The following is a 21,340-nucleotide window of genomic DNA, read 5'->3' as shown; positions in this document are numbered from 1 at the left end:
TTCTGGTTTTCTTACTTTTGAACTTTTCTAAAATGATGTATATTAACTGTGGTTGGATACAGAAAAAAAATAAGGTACTTAAAATAACTTGAAAGGACTATTTCTCAGATTCGGCCCTCATTCCCAGTTCCCCCGGTTCCCCCCGCCTCCATCAGTGCCGCTGGAGCCTCCTGGTTACACACCAGCAGCTTTCTGGAAAGGCACCAATGAATCAGCCTGTCCAAAGATAACTTTCCATCCCCCGCAGACCTACGCTTATGTAGGCCTCCTAAACGCACCTCGTCCACCCTGCCTCTGCAGTGCCCACCAGCTTTGTTGATTCAAATCAGACTCCTAACCCTGGAGTCCTTCCCACTTCCTTCACGGTACCCGCCCCCCACGGCCCCTGCCAAGAAAGCTTTCCCAGCCAGGCCAGCCCCGCTGGTCCTCTTGTGAATGCACATGAGCACAGGCCGACAATCACACAGTACACGCAGAGGCACACCACCTTACAAACGCCCACGGCCCCTCCTCATACAGATCGCGGACTCTACACTGGAAAGGGCGTCCGGTTCGTGGAGCAGGCTCAGGGTTGGAGGTAGCAGGATCTTGCCAGGAACACACAGCCCAGCTTAGAGCAGAGACTAAGAAGTCCAGACAGGCTTTCCCGCCACTCGAAATCTGCGTACTTCACGACTAACAGTGCATAACGCGGTCTGTTCTAAACAGACTCTACATCGAGGCTTAACATATTTATTATCTGGCCCTGAACGGAAAAAGTTTGCCGACTCCCAATTTAGAGCATAAAACAAACTCCTGTCCGACCAAGCAGAGTCGACCAGGTCAAGATGACGATAACGCAAAATCCCAGCCCTCGAATGGCAGGGATGTTCCCCTGGCCCTTTGTTGCACCAACAAAGAGTCCTGCTGACATCCTCAGGAACAGCCCTCTACACAGCTGCTCCAGCCTCCGTCTCCAGTCACATCCTCTCTATTCGGCCACGCCTCTGCTTTCCAGTGCAGACCTGCTGACCCGAGATTTTCTCATCTCCAAGCATTCTTGCTAGAAATGCCCCCTCCGCATGTCTACATCCCATTCACGCCCCCTTCATCTACAGCCTTTCGTCTTCCTCGGCTGTGAGATCCCATAGCTTTCATTCATTTGTCTTCCTCTTGGTTTGAACGTGCACTACCATAATTAGTGCACACTGCCTGCACTAATTACGCCTGCACATAATTGTTCCCATACCTGCCTCTCTCCCTAGACTGCAAGCTCTTGGAGGGCAGGGGCCTTGTCACCTTGGATTCCATCGCCTTAACTAATAAACGTTTTTAAAGTAAAAAAAGTCAAACATATAATCAATGTGAACACTTTATTCTGAAAACCTCTGTCTCTAAACTTAATTTTCGGCCTAGTTTTGAGAGAAGACAGATCAGCAAACACACACAGAGACAGGAGTGGGACGGAGTAAGGGAATAAGCGAAGACTAGTTAGGAAGGGACTGGAGAGAGAGGGTCGGGAGAGCATCCTAAACAGAAGGGCCACGGGGAATAAAGGTGCAGAGACGTGTCCTGTATCGGGAATGTTTGCGGGGCGGAGCCGCGAGACCTGTAAGCTGAGGAATGCAAGCAGTGGTAAGAGAGCCGCTGTGGGGTCTAGCAGAACACGAGCAGATCAGAGCTGTAGTTTGGAGCACACTCTGGGGCTACGATGTGGAGGATGGATCAGAGGAGTGAGTGTGGAGGTGGTGAGCAGTCTAATCAGTTAGGACACCACTGCCTTGGATAACAAGTTGGCCACTGGGTGGATGTGGAAAAGAAGGGTATAAGTTGCTTCCAAAGTTTCTGATCTTCAAATGGTTTTGGCTACACCGAGAGGTCAGACCCCGAACTCTAGAACACACTGCATTAGACACCGTTGATTGTGAAATATGCAGGTTTCCAACAGACAGACAGCGGCTCCGAATTTCTTAGGCCTATCAGAGGCTCAATGCTGTCGAAGAACTAGAGGGGATAATAGATACACTTCGACATTTTGTCATCAAAAAAGAAAGCATTTTTGATATTTCTCAAACGATGAAATTACAGCTGAAAATACACTAGAGAGAAAACACTACCAGGATTATTTAGTTATTATGAGGCGTTGTTCAACATCTCTCAGACTAAGGTTTCTCAAAACGGACCGTGGACCACCAGCATTGGAATCACGGGTGCTTATAAAAAGTGAAGGTTTTGACCATAACCTACCTAGGCAATGCAACCAGTTAAAGATATTACAATAATCTAGAAGGAAAAAATAAGCTAACAGACTACGCCACTGGATTCAAACAGCATACACAGAATCTCAAGATATAAAACATATTCACTCATATTTTACCATTACATGTTTTATGTTTAAATTTATGACACTTATCTTTATGGTTGTTAAAGGTTAAAAATAATAACGAAATTTGCAGAACTGTAGAGGTAGCCTAGGGAGCAAAGTTTGAAAACCACAAGTTTTAATTACTCCATTTATACCCACTGAGAAGCAAGCCCAAAATGCAAATGCAACCAGTGACCTGGCCAGCAGTTAACATCTAGTACCTATATGAGATGGACGGTCACGATTACAGGTTGAGGTTTCCCATATATACAAAATGCCTGGTCAACAATCTTTCTCTTCACTGCTACCAGGCTCCCCGTAACCAACGTGACAAGCCTGACACATCCTGGAATACACCACCACACCCACACATCCCTCCTACCTCCACCGGAGGAACCGAGCTCCTGACATTCAGGCTACAGCTTGCCTTCCTCTGCTGCCTCAGGCATTAAGCTAGAATTACCGTCCTCTATTTTATTTGTTGCTTATATTTTCACCAAAGCATTTTTTTTCTTTCCTGTTCTTAATGCTTCTCCTGCCCCACCTGCTCCCAGGACGGACCCCCATACTAACAGTGCTCAGGTCAAAGCCTCCTTGGCCCAGAGAAGCCAAGGCTAACACGCTTCCCCTTCAAGAACCCAGCCCCCTTCCTTCTCATCAAGCGTTCTTACTGAGACCTGCCATAGTCCCCCTTCTGACCTGCCTGCATGCCTGGCAAGCGAAAAGTCTGGGTAGCACAGCCAACTAGCCTGGCACTAAGAAATAAATACTCTCCAGGGATAAAACAAAGTCTCTGTACACAGCAATGTTTGATCAGCAGCAGGACCTGCTCTGCTCAACCAAAAGCCTTCACACCATTGTATTAAAGTTCGTAACCATGGAAACCCAGCACACTCCAACAATCACACACAGGGGCCCAGCCACATGCATAGTTCAGTTCGGGGCCTTTGTTCATTACATCATGTGGCTTCCTTAATTGCTTAAGCTTAAAATCCTTCTTGAGTAGTCTTAGGAGAGAAAAAAAAAAAAAAGAACTACATATTAACTTTTTCTAGTAAGCATTTTATTGTTGATAATAATATAATCAACTACTTTGTGAAACACATTAGCATGTGTTTGGCTCTTAAAGTTATTTCATTTATTCCTTACAGGAACACAAATGAAAGTGTTATGCTACAAACAAGGAAGTGGATTCACAAAAGGTAAGTGACCACGGGTCACAGAACCTGTGTGGGGCAGAAAAAGGACCTTAAATCGAGTGTTTTATTTATTTAATACTCTCCAGAAGGCTATTTTAAAATCTAAACACAAAATCTAAACACAAACCCACTGTTAATTTTTTCTTGCTGTTGACTTGAAAAAGAATATTTAACACAACATTAGTATTAAAAAGTGTCAACAGAGGCCAAAGACTTAAACTAACCAGTTGTTCCTGCTGGCGCTCGTCCATACGGCACCAAGATGACAGACAAGCTGAGACTCTGTCCCTGTTGACATCGGTGGCCCACAGAAGATTCTAATGTGAGGCCAGGGTTATAAGTTCCTGCCTTTTAAAGTTTTCTTTCCCTTATCCATTCCATCCTTCTCCAAATGAAATACCTCTGACCCATACGTCTGTGTCAGGTAAAAGGTGAGGATGCGGTCCCAAGGTTGCTGATGCTGAAATTACAGAAAGGCTGGTGTCACCAGCAGCCCCCACCATGTGTAGGTAGGTGATTAAGGCCACGGCAAAGGGAGGGACTGACACAGCTGCCAGGCTGGGAGTCCCTCGGAACAAAGACAGAGCATCAAACTGCCAAGGACTCCTTCACGCTGAGGACATACGTATCACTTGAGCTGTGTATCTTTTCGAATTACTAAAGAAATATGAAGTTCTTTGCTTGTCAAAAACAGGTTTTTTTTTTTGTTCTGAGCTGCGGGTGTATGTAGGTGGCTAATCACGCGACATAGAGAATCTCCATTAAAGTGTGTAGACATGATTTGTGACTGATGCTCTTGTGATTTCAAACACAGTAACAGATTTTGCTTAAGAGCAAACGGCTAAATTGTATGGAACATGAATTAAATTACAATGAAAACTAAATGGATCCCACATAATGAGTACCTACTACATAAAAAACTCTAGCAATGCTAGTGGCTAGTGGCTACAAAGGCCTACGGGACACAGTAAATGAAATTAGAGTGGACACTGAAATTCACTAGCATTTGAGAAGGAAGAAAACGAAGATTATCATCTTGTATCAAACCACTTATTTGGAAGAAGCCCTTCACTACCCATCTATTAAACCAGATTTTTAAAAAGAACTGGATTTTGGTGCAGGCCTAGGCTAAGGATGCTTCTCTAACTAGAACTTCTAAGAATATGATAAATTTCCTTAAATGACCTTTTTTCCTTTAAAGTTGAATAATTCCATTCTTGATTACAAAACACCCACTCTTTCTACTCATTTGGGCCACTGCAGTTGTTTCTCAGCTGTCTAAGCCAAGAGTCTCCCTGCATTGCCACTGGGTCTGGCCATGCTGTGTGCAGCTCCCCTCCCCCAGCTTCTGGGAAAACAGCTGTCCAAGCATGCCCCCGTCCCACACTCCACCGAGCTCACCTACAGGAGGTGGCTCTGCTGAACGAGCCAAGTTTAAATTCCCCGGGACTGAATGTGAAGGACACTGTCTCTTTAGGTTATCGGTTGCTAACAAACCACTCTGAAACTTAGAGGGCTTAAAACAACAACGGCCACTTATCGCTCAGGATTCTGTAGATTGACTGGGCAGCCAGTGTTGTCTTAAGTGCTGTGGTCAGATGATGACTGGAGCTGAAATGTCCAAAGCTTCATCATTCGTTTACCTGTCTGGCCCTTTGGTGAGGATGGATAGAAAGCTGGAACTTCTATGTGGCTAACTTGAGCGTGTTGCCATGGCAGCTGGATCCTAAAAGCACACATTCCCAAAAGGTAGAAAGAGGAAGCTACAGTCCTTTGAAAGGCTATGTCCAGAACGAGGCCAGCATCACTGCCACTAGATTCGCAGGGCCAGACCAGTTTCAAGGAGAAGGGAAATGCATTCTACCTCTTCACGGGGAAGGGATAAAAAAGTCTAAGGCCATCTTTACTCTGCCACACTATCTTCCCAAGCTTACTCTAAGAAGGATATGCAGATGCTAACTCTAACTAGTCTTAGGGCCAGACCTAAAATCTGCCCTGAAGGTCATGCGGCCTACCGTGTTGGTCTGGAGTGAAGCACCTTGCAAGTTAAGCTCACTGAATGGATAAGCACATTTATCTAACTTGTGATGTGGTCACAAAGCCCTGTCTACAACACCCAGATGTCGACAACCACACAGTATGTGCACACGGACACAATTAGCTGTGTCTAGAAAAATGAACGAAAACCAAACCAAAAACAGCTTAAACTTCTCTGCCAAAAGTAAAGACAGTGGCTAAAGGCATGTCAAGAAAGCTTTACGCCCTCACTCACTCCTGCCCGCACTGTCTTTAGGACAGAGGCGACACACATGGCACGGACATTTTAGGGGGAAACAAAAAGTGGCTTCCATCGTTTCTGAGAGGGAGAGACCCTTTATAAATCTCAAAGGCGGCATTACCTACTAATTTGTGTTTTTCCTCTTAGAAATTCAGATGATTTATATATTTTTTTTGTGAAGAGCTACTTTATTTTCCCAGGCTCCAAAGAAGCTGAGTTCATTTCAATTGTTTTGATCTCCCAAGGCACCTCCACGTTATTTACAAGCAGATGAGTGGGCATCTGAACCTCTTCCCCTCATCCTGGACCCCTAACCCCTCACTCACTAAGCTTGAGCCTCACGGTTTCAACTCCTCCAACACACCCAACTCTCTTCCCAACGCAGGAAAGAGAGTTCCTATTATTGCCCCTGTGGCAGCTTCAGGTTTACTTCCTTTGGCAGACTTACAAAAAGATGCAGGTATTTCATATATTACTATCTCTTTACTATTCATAATAACTACAATAGCTGAAAAGTGAGCCTTCTACGAGTGACGGTCACGTTTTTCTTACTCAGTACTTGCATCTCTAGAACAGTACAGGGAATGTAAAGGAATTCAGCAGGGTCACCCACCTATCTTTACTGACTTCCTGTTTATAAAAGTGGCAACAGCAGGCAAATCACATGATCTCTCTGGACTTAATTATTTTTTGTTAAATGGTGGGAGGAGACATTGAATTAAATAATATTAATTTCCTGTCAGCTTTCCTACTGACCTGAAGCTTATTTCACAGCTATTACCCACTGACTAGAATTTAGAAATAAGTACATCTTTATATTTACTATTTAATCTGTAAAGATTTGTTTTCTAGCCTCTAATCTCCAACAGATTTAATACTATAAAATCTTAATGCAAGTAAAAGGATGCCGGAAAGAAAAACTATAATCTTATAACATTTTAAGTATCTTCAAGGCATCTAAGAAAAGTCTAATACATGGGGAAAAAAGAATGAAGTTTTTATGTTGTTTATGAGTTTGGAATTTATCTTCTACACCAGGGATGATGTCTAATCCACAACAAACTGGAGTCCTAGGTTAGAAGCTATAATTTGCTGACAATCTCATTTCAAGCACATCCAAAATTAGCAACTAATTCTTTACACATACTTTATTAATAGACTCCTGAAATTCAAAGAATAGATTAGAGAGAAGCACATACAGTGTGAAGTGGGGAAAATGAAAAAAAATATTCATTTTAATATAATTATCATCAAACACGAAGTATTCACTCAATTCCTACACTTTTCTATCCTACTCACAACCAAATACACAGACCACATGTGCGATTACATCACTGTTGATAAAATGATCCATAATCAGCTGTACATCTTGGTTTATAATTTGGTTTTCATAATTTATGAAAAGTAACTTTAAAAACAAAAAGTAACTTTTAAGTTATAAAACTCTGGGTTTAATGAAAATCAGAACTTTTCCAGAAATACATTCAGGTAAAGAAAGGAAAAAAGAAAAGAAAGAAGAAAGATTCAAAAATGATCTTGGTTTAGCCTTTAAAAAAGAGGAGACTCAACCAGCAAATTCTATGAAGTCATTCTAAAGTCATAAAAATAAAAGTTGCTGATACCTGGTAGTCTAATGAATCATAAAATATTTTTTAAGAACATTTTTTATTGATTTCGCCTGCTACTGGTTCTTCCATGGAGTACGGTAGAAAATGTGTTAACTCTAAAAGGATAAGAACAAAATCTAGATAACAATAAAAAATTAAGATGAATTAAAAATGTATTTTCCAATATAAATTTAGCTGACAGGTTGGTTGTGTATCCAATCCTTAAACATCTGTGAAGAATTTACATCTTCTCTTTCAGAAGGAACACAAATAAAAACAGCTAACATTTATTAAGCACTAATATGTGCGAGGAACTATGCTTAGCTGCTGGCGTTTATGATCCCATTGAATTCTTAAACTTAAATCTTACAATAATCTACCTGATTCTGGACACACTTCAAGACAAAGAAAAGTATAAGAGGCAAATGGATATGGGGGAGAAAGACAAAAGACAGATCATACGCACTTTATTCAGAAAGAATGATTTGAATCCTTATTCTCAGCCTATTTATTCTCATTTTATAAACAATCCTAACGAGCTCGCCCAAACACCTTCTAAGTCCTTAGCAGGTCAGAAGCGGCAAATGACAAAAGGGAGGTGGGCTACTATAATGCCGGCCACAAGAAGTGGTAATTAGCAAGAGAAATGAGAAATCGGCAATAAGCAACAAACTTCTCTAAGATCACGGTGTCCCGAGAACTTTAATAATGAAGTATATTATATACCTTATTAATCCCTGACGGCATCATCGATAAATATTTACTTAAAGGATGACTAGATTATACCACGAGAGAAACAGTGAGCCAAAACAAGACAAAACAAACAAAAAAACACCTGTTGAGATCTGCTTAGAATGTTCTACTTAAGAAGGCGTGAAAGAGAGAAACAGGACAGTGTGAACTATCCTTGGGCAATTTATTTGCGAAAGGCTCCAGATGGCCAAGACGCAGCCGTGACAGGCACACCTCGGAGATATGGCAGGTTTGGTTCCAGACCACTGCAATACAATGAGCTGTAATCTTTTTGTTGGTGGAGGGTCTTGCCTTCTAGTCATAAAAAAAAAAAAAACAACAAACCCACGACATCTATGAGGCACAATAGAGTGAGTGTGCCTGTAGTTTAAGGAGGATGCTTGTAGTTTCATACTCCCCTGTGCTGGGTGTAGCAGGAAGAACAGCGGTTTGGGCGCCGAGCTCTGCTACCACTTTCCTGTGTACCTTTGGACAAGTCACCGCACTCTCCTGTTTAAAACTGAGACCGTGGCCCCGGTAATCTTCACAATCCTTTTCATTTTTAAGATTTTGCTTTATCCACTCTAAGGAAGAAACCACCTATTACCACAACTCTGAAAGTCATGAAAATTTGACAGCTGGTTAAGAGGTGGAGTTTTCAAAAGCCACAAAAATGCAGTCAAGTTAATATTTACAGAAGGAAGATACTTTAGTTACCTGGAGAAAAATGGCATTTGCACATAAAATATTAACAGGACAGACTGGTCTTTCCAGTCGAGATTTGAAATCTCACTTTCACTAACTATGTGCAGTTGGAAACTGAGGAGAAAATTATTCCTTTCATTTCTAAGCTATTTTGGGAGATAAGTTTTTTTCCATATACACTGCAAGTATTCAACTGGAACACGCTGCTGCTCTTAATGCATAGGTAGTGTACAGACTTACGTGCGTGGAAATTTATTTTGTGGACTCTTGGGCCACAAAAGGACACCCCCTCCTCCAGCAAAAGCCACCACATAAGCAACAAAACATATATTTGGGGTGATGAAGGAAGGACATGGGAAATAAATGTGCTAGAAAAGTACTTATCCCAAGGATTATTAACCAACACAAGATTTAGGTTGTCATAAGCACTGACTTCTTAAACTGGCTGTTCTCAACCCTGATTGCACTTCAGAATGAGTACCATGCCCCACCCTCCACAACCGATAAACTCAGTGAAATTTTTTATCCAGTCTGCGTTATCCTTGGCAGATTCTATTCCATTAAAAGTCAACCCATTAATAGGCGGAAATCGCAATACAGTAAAATAAAATAAAAAATCTGATGACCAGTGGCTTGCACTGGACAGAAGGTTAATACCATTTAATTCTGCTGTATTGTGCCATTTAAAGACCATTCTGAATGCAGGGTAGGAAATGGAAAAAGCAGCATTCAATAGCCTTGGAAACACTTTCATGAACCCAGGATGATTTTCTGAGTTGTAAAGCAGTGACGTTTTAAATATTAAACCCCGTTCTATACATAATTACTGTTTAATCCAGCCCAGACCCCCAAAACAACCTACCCACTCACTCTCCACCCTCCTTTGCCTCCCCTCCCCCACCCTCCCATCTCCACTTCAGCCAAATCTTCCTGCATCCCTTTTCCTTGGCAACACACACCAGCATCAAACAGATGCCACCTGGCCAACTGAGTGAAGACTGCAACATATTAGGCAAAATAAGAAAAGTGCTCAAAAGGAAAATCCATTCGAAGTGAGGTTTCTGTGAAAAAAGATCACTGAGATTACAAGGCTGACCCCAAGGGAGGCAGCTCTGACCCACTTGGTGCCACACCCTGCCCGTGACCCAGTCATGGCTGTTCCTAGGAGTCCCTTAAACGGATGGAACTTTCTGCTCCCCGAGGACCTGAGAGGCTCCTCCCAACCCAGAGCCTCTGCATATGTCTTAGTGGGTAGGTTCAAAGAAATGAGGGTGAAGTGGCCACTTTGGGGTGCCTGCAGGATTCGGTACAAAAGTGTGATGTCTGGTACTTCCCTCTCGACCCACATAGAAGGGAAGTTTGCAGTAGCTGAGACAAAGGAACACCTATTTCCTTAGCAGTGAACTAAAAATTCTCTGCCCACCTCAGGTCTTCTCCAGGAACTGAGCCTGCATCTGTCTGTTTTCAAGTCCTCAGCCTGTCAAGGAAACATGATGAACCAGAGGGCGAAAACAATGACCTCAGAAACTGGAAAAAACAGATGCAAAAAACTCTGCTCCTGGACAGCACTTTTGAAGGGGCCAACTTCTCTGGGAATCAGGCTTGCAGGATAAATGAGCTATTTTAAAAGCTGTGTATCTGCTCTGTGGCCCACACATTATTCATCAATGGACAATATGCCTTATAATAAGTGCAATTTGCAAATCAGAAGCAGGCTCCCTGGTGCAAAACTGCAAAAATAAATCCACCCACATCCTGGCATGACACAGGCAGCAGAAAGCATCTTGAAATATCACTCGCTTAAGGAGAATAAAAGCTTCCCATTTTCGAGGCACTGCAACGTGAAAATGACAGTCTAAATACTTAAGTATGACAGTCTAAGTACTAACGTCAGACTAACTCCTGAGAAAATCGGTGATTGTCCCTAGGAGCTGGAAGAATAAATACGTAGAGGGGGCCAGCAGCACAGGCCCGAGCTCAGGCACCAACACCTTCGAGGTGTTCCAGCTGCAAAAAAAGTTCCACTTTCAAAAAGTAGGGAGGTTTTGGAAAAGTATAAATGTTATAATTCCATGAGTCATCTTTTTCACCTCAGCATCAGTTCTCTCCAAAGCAGTCTGACAAAACAAAAACACTGAAATGAAGGTCATCCACACCTAGAACCCTCTGATTTTCTCTCTTCTATCACCAAGATACAGATGTTAGGGTGCAAGTCTGCATTTCACTGCTTGAGCTCTTCAAAGCAGGCCTGTTCTTCAATGCGAAGGTAACAGTAAGTGGCCGAGTGATGTAACAATCAACTTCTATCATTTGCTTAAAAAACAAAAAACAAAAAACTTTCCCTCTAAAATCTCTAAGTAGTAATTAATTAAAAAAAAAAAAAAAGACCCTAAACTATTTTTCCTCTAGATTAAGGTAGGCAACCTGGTACTCTGATCTCCAAGGTGAATTTTTTGTTTCCTTCCAGGTCCCTTTTCACGAGATGTCTCGTGCATGAGTCATGTCTCGTGCACACCTACCTTTGGCTCCAGAGTCACAGGACTTCTGCTGTGTCAAGGTCCCCTGATCAATACATATTCGATCCATGCACGTGGTCCCCTTCTGGGGTTCCCCGGATGAGGCAATATTGTTGTTTCCTAATTTTTCTCAGTGTTCTTGTGTTAGATCAACTCTCTGAGAGTAGTAAACCATTAAAGGAAATGGGCCATCCTTATGTGCCCAGTAACTTTCATTTGTGTGTGATGCCCCTTTTCTCAATAAAAAGGATCGACCCCTTGGGAACAGAGATTCCCGTATCCCCCAAACTCCAGGGCTCCTTCACAAGTTTAAAAGCTATGTGTAATGTAAAATATCTCTCTGGCAAGAGAGGCACTCCACTTGTTCGGTGATTCCCCTGGGGAATGAAGTCTTGGTCTCTTGGGAATTATCTCAGTTGTAGCTTAACTCTTCACATCACATTACTTCCTAACATCATATTACCTTAACCGCACATTACTTCCTAAGGTAACCGGTTTTCAGCAGAAATGAAATAGAATTTTAGGCTACTTGATTTTAAAATATGAAATATAGATTGCAAATGAAGCGCCAAGTGGCAATCTAAGCTTATGGGATTAACACTTAACAATAAGAAATGGGACAATCTAAAGTGCTTAATTATGTGAACTTCAGGAAGCATATTCTTGTGACACTAGAGTTTTCATAAGCAAAAAAGAATGATATATCAAACTCAATTCACCTATTTCATATATGTACCGACTGAAAAGAAATTTCAAATTTAAAAAGTCTAGTGACAAATATATTGAATGAAAGATTAAAGGAGCATTCCTTTTCCAAAAGGTTTAATGGCTTATACCCAGATATAACTGCACAATCGCCTAATTATTTTAACAGTAGTCACTAACCTTTCCATCTATCTGCTCTTTGTGATGGTATGGAAAGCAAACCTACTTGAAAAGCAGAAAATAAAAACCTCTTTATAAAGGCTTTTACTTAGATTTGTAATTTCTTCTGGGTTAACTCATATTTCAAAACATAAGAATTTTAGCACCTATAATTTGTCTTATCATTTTTAAATGCTTAAATGGATGAAAATCATTCTACAGTCATATCCATGGATACTACCACCAGCTATCTGAATACACTATTTTGAACCACAAATTCTTCCAATTTTGTGATTATAGTTATTTACCGTTTTTATAATGTAAAAGGTACATTAGTAAAAAAGTGATGCAACTTGGGGGTCTGACATTTATGTCTTTAATGTTAATTCCTTTATGTGATTCACCTACGTTTATCTACCTCCCAGTGCAAAGGTCAGAGAGTCAGGAGAGATGGGAACCTTGACACATTCTAGCATTTACTAGAAGAAACTTTTGACATACATACAAATCTGTTGGCAAAAATATATGAATAAAATCAAAGATGCTGAAAAGATATACTATGAGAAAAATCATACTAATTGCTAAGAAAAACATCTGTTGTCTTCTCAAGTTAATTTTTTTCATGGTTCATAAATTTAATGCTTTCACATGGCTGAATCTGTCTATCTTTTCTTTGTAGTTTCCTTTTCTGCTTCCAAGGTTAGAAATGTATCACAGATCTGATACTTCTTTTTTTATTGCTTCTTATTCTATAGTGTGAAACCATTGTATATGATGTTATTTGAATAACCGAGATTTAGATAATCTTGAACTTATTTCAATGCTTGGTTTAGGTTAATTTGAATGATGGAAATGTGAACTATTTTCCTTGTTTGATCTGTTGTTGTTAAATCTCAATGCAAACGTTTAAGAATATGTACTATACTTAAGTAATATAACATTTCCCATACCATAATGTAGAGTAAGGATTAGCGTCTTCTGATATTATAATGTCATTTCAAGCAGAAAGACATACAGAGAAATGCTTAGACTATTCACTTCTTTTGCTCTTTCTTCTTCAGGATAAATTCTCCACTGCACAGATAAACATTAACAGTCATTTCTGTTCAAGTTGATGTTGGGAATATATTCCTGTGTGCTGAACCAAAAGATCTAGAGACCAGACTTCCCAACCTTTGCTATTCCCAACATCAATATATTAAAAAGGTGACAGACATCTGTTTAATTAATTCCTGCTACCACCATTCAATGGCAGGAACTGTCCTGGTATGCTTTTGTCCCCAGCTGGGCCCAGCTCAGTGCAAGGCAGGCAGACAAGGAAGGAATTCATTCAACTTCATATTTGATGGGAAAGAATCAAATATTCATGCCAATAACCACACCCAAAAATTCTTCAATGACTTTTGTCATTAAAACACAATTTGTTGCATCTAGCTGATCACAATCAAGGACATTCCCGGGCAAGTATAGCAACCACATCACCGGCAGTCACTTTTACCTTCAGTCTTCCAAACAAGGCCCCGCCCACTAACCCACTGAGACAAATCCTGGTCATCTTTCCAGATCCGGTTCCAATCTTCCCCTTCAGGACATCACTCCTGTCCATGATGACCAAAGGTGCCCCATCCCATGTGAAAGCAATCTGTCACCCGTTGCCTCTGCTGGGCATCAGCATTTGCGCAGTAGTGCCTGCTCCTGTGAATTAACGCTTCTACTGGGTACGCCTCATCTCAGCGATCCTGTGTGCTGAACCAAAAGATCTAGAGACCAGACTTCCCAACCTCTGCTATTCCCAACATCAAGAAGTACACTGCTTCATAGGTGATATTATGAGAAAATAATTATTTCACACATATGAGATTAAAAAAATATACTCTGTAACTGCAAAATTAATGCTCTCAGTTTCATCTTCAAACTGAAAGGAATTGGCCAACATAACTCCTAAGGAAACTCACAGTTCCATAAGTTTATGAATATAACATTTAACAGTGACTCCTGCGCACATCAGCTGGAGATGAATGCCATACCACAGAACACAGGGGCATCTCTTGCTAATATAATTTCAATCGAGGGTGCAGGCAGGCATGTGGGAACATTATGTTTACATAAAACTATTTTCATTCCTTTTACCTTTGTTGTAGCACCTGGGCATCCCCGTAATATCTACTAATATGAACAATATTATATTGGGATTTTTTTAAAGCATGAGGTTAAATCAGCTTAAATATTAAAACTACATTAAGATGCTCAAAGTTACATTACAATTTAGTATCTCTTTTTTCAAGTGAAAAAGCATAATCAGTAAGTACATATGGAACAGATACTAAGCTTAAGGCATTTGTGCTCATGAGAAAGATAATATAAAAGAACCCCCGAGTTACACTGTTAGCATGCAGTATTCAGCTCAGGCTAATTTCTTAGGGAAGTTAAAGAGCTGTTAGTTCGGCCGTAGAACTAGCCTGAAACACTGCCTGCTTTGACAAAGTGCTAGGTTTTTTGGCTGGAGCTTGATACACACATTTCATTATTCCTGCTCCACCTCGACTTTTCTACTCAACTCAATTTAAAAAAATCTGGATCAAAGCAGCTTTTTTTTTTTTTCTCCTTCTAGAGTTAAATACCTAGTCATGTATTTTTAAAGAATATGGAGAGGAAAAAGGATTCTCAAGAAGTATGGTTTATTAGGAAGCTTTAAAAAGTCTCAATGGATGAGTTATGTCACGTGTGGGTCATTAAATACATTTTAAAAGTCTATCATAAAACAAAACAAAAAGTCTATCAGTTCTGGACTGAACTACAGAAAGTACGAAAGAGAAACTGTAAATCTATCAAACTATTTGAATCATCAAATACTTAATACGCCTACTAGTAATGTCCCTACCCTAGCCTGCCCCCCCTCAAAAAAAAAGAGGTAAAACAATATAATGAAAGATCACAGGTCAAAAGCAAATTCTTCAAAGTTATTACAAGGAGGAAGTAAAAGCCACTTGACTCACCCTGATCTATAAAAATTAAGCCACAAAAGAAGACCTTGTAAATGTCAGGGACCTACGAAAGGCAGATTTCCCAGGGGACGCTCTAGTCTCTTCCTCCCTGGAGGAATTCTCTCACTTTGTTTACCCAGTAGTATAGGGCATAATATTTAACACTAAAATAAACACAAAATGGTTTCAAAAGAATAAGCAGTTAGGGCAGGCGCTTAAAGGAACTGATACAAAGTATCTGAACACTAAGTGTAGCAACAACAGTCAAACTAGAGAAAACAGGGCCCTTTCCAGATCAATTTATGACACTTTCATTTCATTTTACCTTTCCTTTCACATTAAGCACTTTATTCAAAAGTGTCAGAACAGTCCATGGTTCTAAAATGACCGGGGTATAAAAAGCAGGCTTCTTGCAATTCAATCTACTCCATCCTCCGTCCTGAAAGCTAGACTTCCTGTTAAAATGTGGCGATGCCTACAGACCACCAAAGTGTCAATTTAGGACAGCACGAAACGGGCAAGACATCAAAGATTTACTCTGAGGCCCACTCATGTCAGGCCACCTGTTTCATTCACTTATTCTTTAATATTCTTCTGTCTCCCGGATTGCCCAAGTAAGCCATAGAAGAATAATAAACAAGAGATTCAAGAAGGAAAATCTGCTGAGGTCATTAGGCATTCTTGGAGCATCCTGAGTCGAGATGAGATTATTTCCAAAAATCTTTCAATAATCTCCTTTTGCCCAGAAAATCAAAGACCTCTTGCAATACATATTTTAGCTAATATTTTCAACACTCTATCCTGTTAAGCCTTTTAAATCTTTAAACTGAAGCTGGGTATACACAGTAGGCGAGCTGTCCAGTCCGTCTCGAACAGGGCAAGGACTATTACACTGCCTGGTGTGAATCAAAGGAGCTGAATGATGGCAGACAGGATACTAAACCTCTGAATAATCACCAGCCAATTCTGGATTGGGTTTCCCAAGCCTCTTTTGGCTTTTCCCGAGGAAACTTAGATATTCTGGTATTTGTGCATGAGATCAACAGTTTCAACACCATCCATGAGTTTCCTGCTTTTTCCTCATTGCTGCAAATGTCTTGGTAGTATCATTAGGACCTAAAAAAGGTCAATGTATTTAGGGAAGTAATCTGTCTCAGCAGTAGTAATTTTCAGTTCATTATTATTTTTTTAAATCTGCTTATTTCAAGTTGTGCAAATAGATGACCATTTAGATTAGCCTCAAGTGGTTTTAAACCATCAACTCTACAAAGAACCCCAACATTTATTAAATTTTAAGATAATTCTGACATGGAGTAAATTTCTTCTGGTATTGTGATCCTTCACGTTGAGGTAACAATTTTCTTATTAACATGTATTATAAAATTATAGATTTATTTCAATGCTGAAGGGCTCTGCCTCCAGGCTTAGCCAAGAGAAGCAGCTGTGGCATTTATGAAAACCCTCTAAAATGCAGTGTCTATTAAGGCCCATTTCCTAATACTGCCCTCATTTGTAAATCACATAATATGGAAATTTTGTATAGATAACATGAGATTGTTTCAGTCTATATGAAGAAAAGGAAATTCAACCACTGCAAACATCACAGTAAAACGACATGGTAAAATTATAACGTGTCTGAAATGCCAGACAAGTAAATGTTTCAAAGTTTCAAAATTCAACAGTGCAAATACAATTAAAGGTCGTTTTCTATAATGCATAGCTCGGTCTTTTCAGGAACTGCGACATCACGGAGCAGTGTTAGGGCTCTGTGATGCTGATTATTAAGCGGATTAATATTCGAGACTGATGAGATGACAGCGGCAGGACAGCAAAGCTAGTTATTAAACATTTCCAGGGACGCCTCAAATTCGTGTTGCCCCATGTCGAATGCCATGCTGATCAAAAACTTACTGTTCACAGTTAACCTAATCACCTTCCTCAGAGAAAGAGCTGTATATTACAGATTCTTGGTTTAGAAGGAAAAAAGGCAACATGAACATCAGTCAGGTACGTCCACATATGCCGCCTTCATCTAAACCTCAACATAAACCTGTGGGCTGGACATTTTTATCCTCATTTTCCATGAGGAGGAAGTACACCCAGCGAAGGCATCTAACCACCCCAGGACGTGCTGATCAACCGCCGGGCCTGGGGCTGTGGGCCTCCAACGATACCCACTTCTCTCCGTTAGGCCAGTGCCGCAAGCCACCAAATGGAGTTACCATCTCCAAAACTGTCACATCACGGGAAGCATTAAACTGCTTTTTAACTACATCGGCTTTTTAATTGCGCAAAGATATACAGTCTTAAAATCCCCATTATATATAAACAAAGTGATAAACAGTATACTAGTTGTCACACCTAATGACAGTGTCACATAACTTCATCTGAAACAATAAAGTAGCTCTATTTCACATGATAGTTGGGAAGGCTGAGTGAGACAATGTTCCTGCAATGGGATATTTGTATAGACTACATTAAATAAAAAAAGGCACTTTTCAAATGGTGAAGTGCTGTAGAAATGAGCCACCACTGCAAGTCCTACGTGTCTCTCTCTGTGTGAAAATAGTTGAGATTTTGTTCCATAATACTGGAATATTCTCATATACGACCACATTAAGAGAGGCTGCTACTATACCCAAGAGGAAAAAAAAACTTTATAGAATCTACTCAGAAACCAAGTCAATAAAAAGAATACTAGCTTTTTTCCTTATCCATTACAATGTTGTTGTGTTTTCAAATAAAGGGGTGGTTTATGCATACATTCACAGAATTACTTTTTAGGATAAGAAAAGGCAACAAGTAATACTAATGTCGAAATTTTTCTGAAAGTAAATTTGCCCTTTGCTAAAAGAGAGTCAAACTAAAATTCCTCAAAAATAAAAAGTTTAGATATTCCTTTGTTGTTCAATAAAATGAGTTTTTAATCACTTCTGTGAGGTACATGTCGATTAGGGGGGGCACAGGGAGATCAGAAAACCTGAGTGGGTGTTAGTGGGTCTTTTTCCCCCCTGCCCATGGCCCCTCTGCCCTCTGCTTACATTACAAAATCTGTGTCCGCAAGAAACTGTTAGTCCATAAAACGTTCTAAGTACCTAGGGTAATGTTAAAAACACAGTGGGCCTTAAACACTTGATGGCATTTATGGGATTAGAAAACTGGCTCTTGAAGCTTGTACAATGCAGAGCCTAGCAGTTATTATGCACGAAACCGTGTTGAAAGGGGGCATAAATGCTGGTAAACAGTGACTCTGCTTCCGTGGAATAACTCTAATGCAGTTAAGAAGCTCATAACCAGACCACGTAACTCAAAAACTAATTTAAGAAAATAACTAAGTTACTTATTAAATGACCATGAAAAATGCCACAAACTGAACTGATAAGTTCAAAGACCTCTTAAATACTGCAACTGATGATAACTGATGACTTTAAGAACCAATTCTATTTTACTAAGGGTGTCAGACCGGGTAGAAAACCTGTCATCACAAGGGGTTCATTCCCCTGTATTTTTTTCTGGGAATCTAGCTGGTTAACATTTTTTGGAGTCATGTTGCATTTTAGATTTATTCATGACAGGCCGTTTGGGAGGCAGAGACTGAGAAAAGTACTCAACAAGTTAACCTTATGATACGGTCTCAGGCATAGATTACGAAATATGAGAATATCCCATAAAAGGAATCCTGATTTTCCCAAAAAAGATTTTTCACATGATTCAAAAACTTGACTATAATAGATTTTGGTTAATTTTTCATGTAAACTAATAATGAAATGCCCTTCTGACCAAAGCATCAGACATCTGAAACATCAAAAAAGCTTGGTGGCAGCCAGACTCTAGACGCCCAAGTGAATGTTTTTCCTCAAGATAAATAAGGCCGTGGCAGCTGCTGCTTACACTTAGCACCCTGCCCAAACGAAACGCACACACAGTGTTGAATGGAGCAGACAGTCCTGTTATGTGACAAGTTTTGTCTTTTGCTTCTTAAAGAAAAAAGTTTTTGCTTAAAAGAAAGCTTCTTACCATTTACTAATTTAGGTATGTGTACAAAAATATACCTATGAAAATGAAAACTACCATGTGCTAGACAGAACTTATCTTCCAAGAAGAGCTCTTTATTTTACTTAGAACTTCAATTTAAACTTAAATTTCCAAATTTGGAGAAATCTGTTTTCCACTCTAATAGTCCTTGCAAGTTACAATAGCCCTTGTATGTAGTATGTATGGTACACATAATTTCTAGTATGGCCCATTTGTTTTCTAAGTATATTAGCAATTTCAAGCCAGATTAGACCTTACTTATATAAATCCATGCGTCTTTGATATCTAATTGCAAAAATGATTCAAGTATTTCTGGTAATATAATCGAATAGTTATCAAAACTTTAGGAAATGCATTTTGTCAATTTTCTTGTGGTAGGTGGTCCAAGTTCATCATGGAATTGTGCCACTCAACAAAGCCTATGACTGTCATGATGGTACTTCCTTGGGGTAGTTAAAAGCTATTATAATGTCAAAATCCTATTGAAATTTGAACCATTGTATAAAAATGATATTGGTTCAGACCAAAATAAAGCACTTAGAAATAATGAAAGAAAAAGGCTTATGGACGAGATAAGAAGAAACAGTTATCTAACACCAAGAAAAATATAACATTTGCATTTAGCATCTGATTACCCCTTTGGAATGGTGAAAACGATGATGGAACAGGGATAAAGTTTACTCGGATGTCCAAAAACATTTCTCAACAAAAAGCAAAAAATGATGTAATTCTACAGTAATATTCAGCCATCCACTTTGAAAAAAATCATAATTCACAATGAAAACCCACACACAAAGTCCCCTAGACATTTCATAATCATACACTCAATCCTATAATCACAGGAAGTTCAAGGGGAAAAAAATCCAATTCAAAATATAAGGACTTGTTCTCTAAAAAAGCACTTAATGGCTAGTGATTACTAGTATAAGAAAACTAACTGATGAAACTTATCGTCCCGCTATAAACTATGAAAGCTGCCGAGTCATCATTTGCCTGGTGGGGTTAGCAGCTGTCTTTCCGTACTCCATTTCACTGAAAGGGAAAAAGCAAGAACAGAGGAGCTATAAAGGCTCAAATCTGTCCTAGGGCATCTGCTTCCACAGCTGGAGACAGAGCACTTTCTATTCTATATACAGCATCCCCGCTTAGACACTCAAGTGGGCGGCATTCAGTGGGCAGGGCCATGCAATCTGACCATTAACAAGTCCCCAGTCAGTTTCACCTAGCCTTGGCCCATAAGCCAACCTACTTCAAAAACACATTTTTTACTGTCCTACAAGTGTGACTACTCTCATTCAGTAATGGGACCAAAAATAAAAACAACAACAACAAGACAATAAATAATATAAAAAGGGCCGACCTTCGACAGCAAAAAGGCCATTAGAAAGAATTGGTCACATTTTACATAAACTTAATTAAAAGACCAGACTCAAATTTTTGGCGATATTCTCTTGCCTGTATTAGAACTGATTGTTTTTAAAGGAAAAGTGTCACAGGCATATTAGCAAGCAGCTTTTAAATGCATTTCCAACATTATCGTGTTGGGGCACTGGCAGATTAATTTAAAGTAATAAATTTTTTGAATTATTTTATTCAAAAGAGAATGGGGCGTTTGTATTTAGACTTTCAAAACTGAGTTACTTGACTTTGAAGACCTAAAGGAAAGATACTTTCTGAAATGCTAACTAGTTTCTTGGACCTCTACCAACCACGGGAGCACAAAAATCGTGCTCCCCAAACCTGGGTTACACTGGCCCCAAGCAAGGAAACTCCCAGAGGGAGGAGGATAAAGTTCATTTTAATTACGCTGCAGAATAAGCTTTCTGGGCTCGAATCGGTTCCTTCTGACCCGCCGTCCTGTGTAAACGCACGCTAACTTACCGGGGCTCCGGCCACCGTGGAACCAGGGTTGGTAGTGTTCCCCTCCTCAGGATTCTGGAGAGTTTCCTCTGGCCCCCGAGTCACAAGAATTCTGAAATGTTGCTGCCCTGCATTTTGATCTTGTCTGATCTTGAATGTGCAGCCCTGACCCTGTGGCGTCCTTTCCATGGAATTTGTCCTGTGGATTTCAGGAGC

At 40.1% G+C, this 21,340-nt stretch overlaps 1 protein-coding gene across 11 annotated transcripts in view; it reads right to left on the bottom strand.

The window, feature by feature from the left end:
• NEDD4L (neural precursor cell expressed, developmentally down-regulated 4-like, E3 ubiquitin protein ligase) overlaps positions 1–21,340 on the bottom strand; it is a 300,190-nt gene that overhangs the window by 106,192 nt on the left and 172,658 nt on the right. For 3 of the 11 annotated variants that reach the window (XM_015590800.2, XM_015590802.2, XM_025048099.1), the window contains exon 1: positions 21,146–21,323. The exons of 5 other annotated variants lie outside the window; for them this stretch is intronic. In XM_015590800.2, the coding sequence (XP_015446286.2) occupies positions 21,146–21,313 (168 nt within the window). In that variant the 5' untranslated portion in view covers positions 21,314–21,323. Of the gene's footprint in view, positions 1–21,145; positions 21,327–21,340 lie in introns of those variants that run through there. 3 more of the 11 variants (XM_025048103.1, XM_015590806.2, XM_015590801.2) reach the window with 3 other exon arrangements.

Source organism: Pteropus alecto, unplaced genomic scaffold, assembly GCF_000325575.1.
Source record: "Pteropus alecto unplaced genomic scaffold, ASM32557v1 scaffold14, whole genome shotgun sequence".
Classification (NCBI taxonomy): domain Eukaryota; kingdom Metazoa; phylum Chordata; class Mammalia; order Chiroptera; family Pteropodidae; genus Pteropus; species Pteropus alecto.
Note: the sequence above shows the minus strand (reverse complement) of the source record. Positions and strands in the feature narration are given on the sequence as shown.